This window comes from Penaeus monodon, chromosome 15 (assembly GCF_015228065.2).
Source record: "Penaeus monodon isolate SGIC_2016 chromosome 15, NSTDA_Pmon_1, whole genome shotgun sequence".
Lineage (NCBI taxonomy): Eukaryota > Metazoa > Arthropoda > Malacostraca > Decapoda > Penaeidae > Penaeus > Penaeus monodon.
Genome location: NC_051400.1, coordinates 32,204,319 through 32,204,702, shown reverse-complemented (window position 1 = coordinate 32,204,702; position 384 = coordinate 32,204,319). Strand labels below are relative to the sequence as shown.

General features: G+C 28.9%; 1 protein-coding gene across 1 annotated transcript in view; it reads left to right on the top strand.

Moving 5' to 3' along the window:
* Positions 1-49, top strand: part of LOC119582334 — a 2,864-nt gene extending 2,815 nt beyond the window's left edge. Inside the window, exon 5 of the mRNA XM_037930548.1 lies at positions 42-49. Within this exon, the coding sequence (XP_037786476.1) occupies positions 42-49 (8 nt within the window). The remainder of the gene's footprint in view (positions 1-41) is intronic.
* Positions 50-384: the final 335 nt, after the last annotated feature.

Sequence of the window (384 nt, the reverse complement as noted above, 5' to 3'; positions counted from 1 at the left end):
TTTTTACATTCAAACAGATTTCATGACAATCCTATTTTCAGGTATCTAATCACTGTCATTTTCATTATCATTCATATATACTCAAATACATATATGTTTCTTCACCTCTCCGCTATCCATTCTTTTCATCCGACCTCCAACATGTAATCATAGTCATTTTGATACAACCCTTCTGCCTGTGAAAGTTTTATAACTGAGTGAATGCTGTGCTACATTGTGTAATCTATTCACTGTATTACATATGTTAAAATTTCTTGTATTGCTTTATATTATGCCGTATATATTTTTCTGCAATAAGAATATCAAATATTAAATAAATGATGTCGAAGAAGATCTGTCTTTATTTTAAATAAAATTATATGCATTAGAGATACTGTTGCGCAA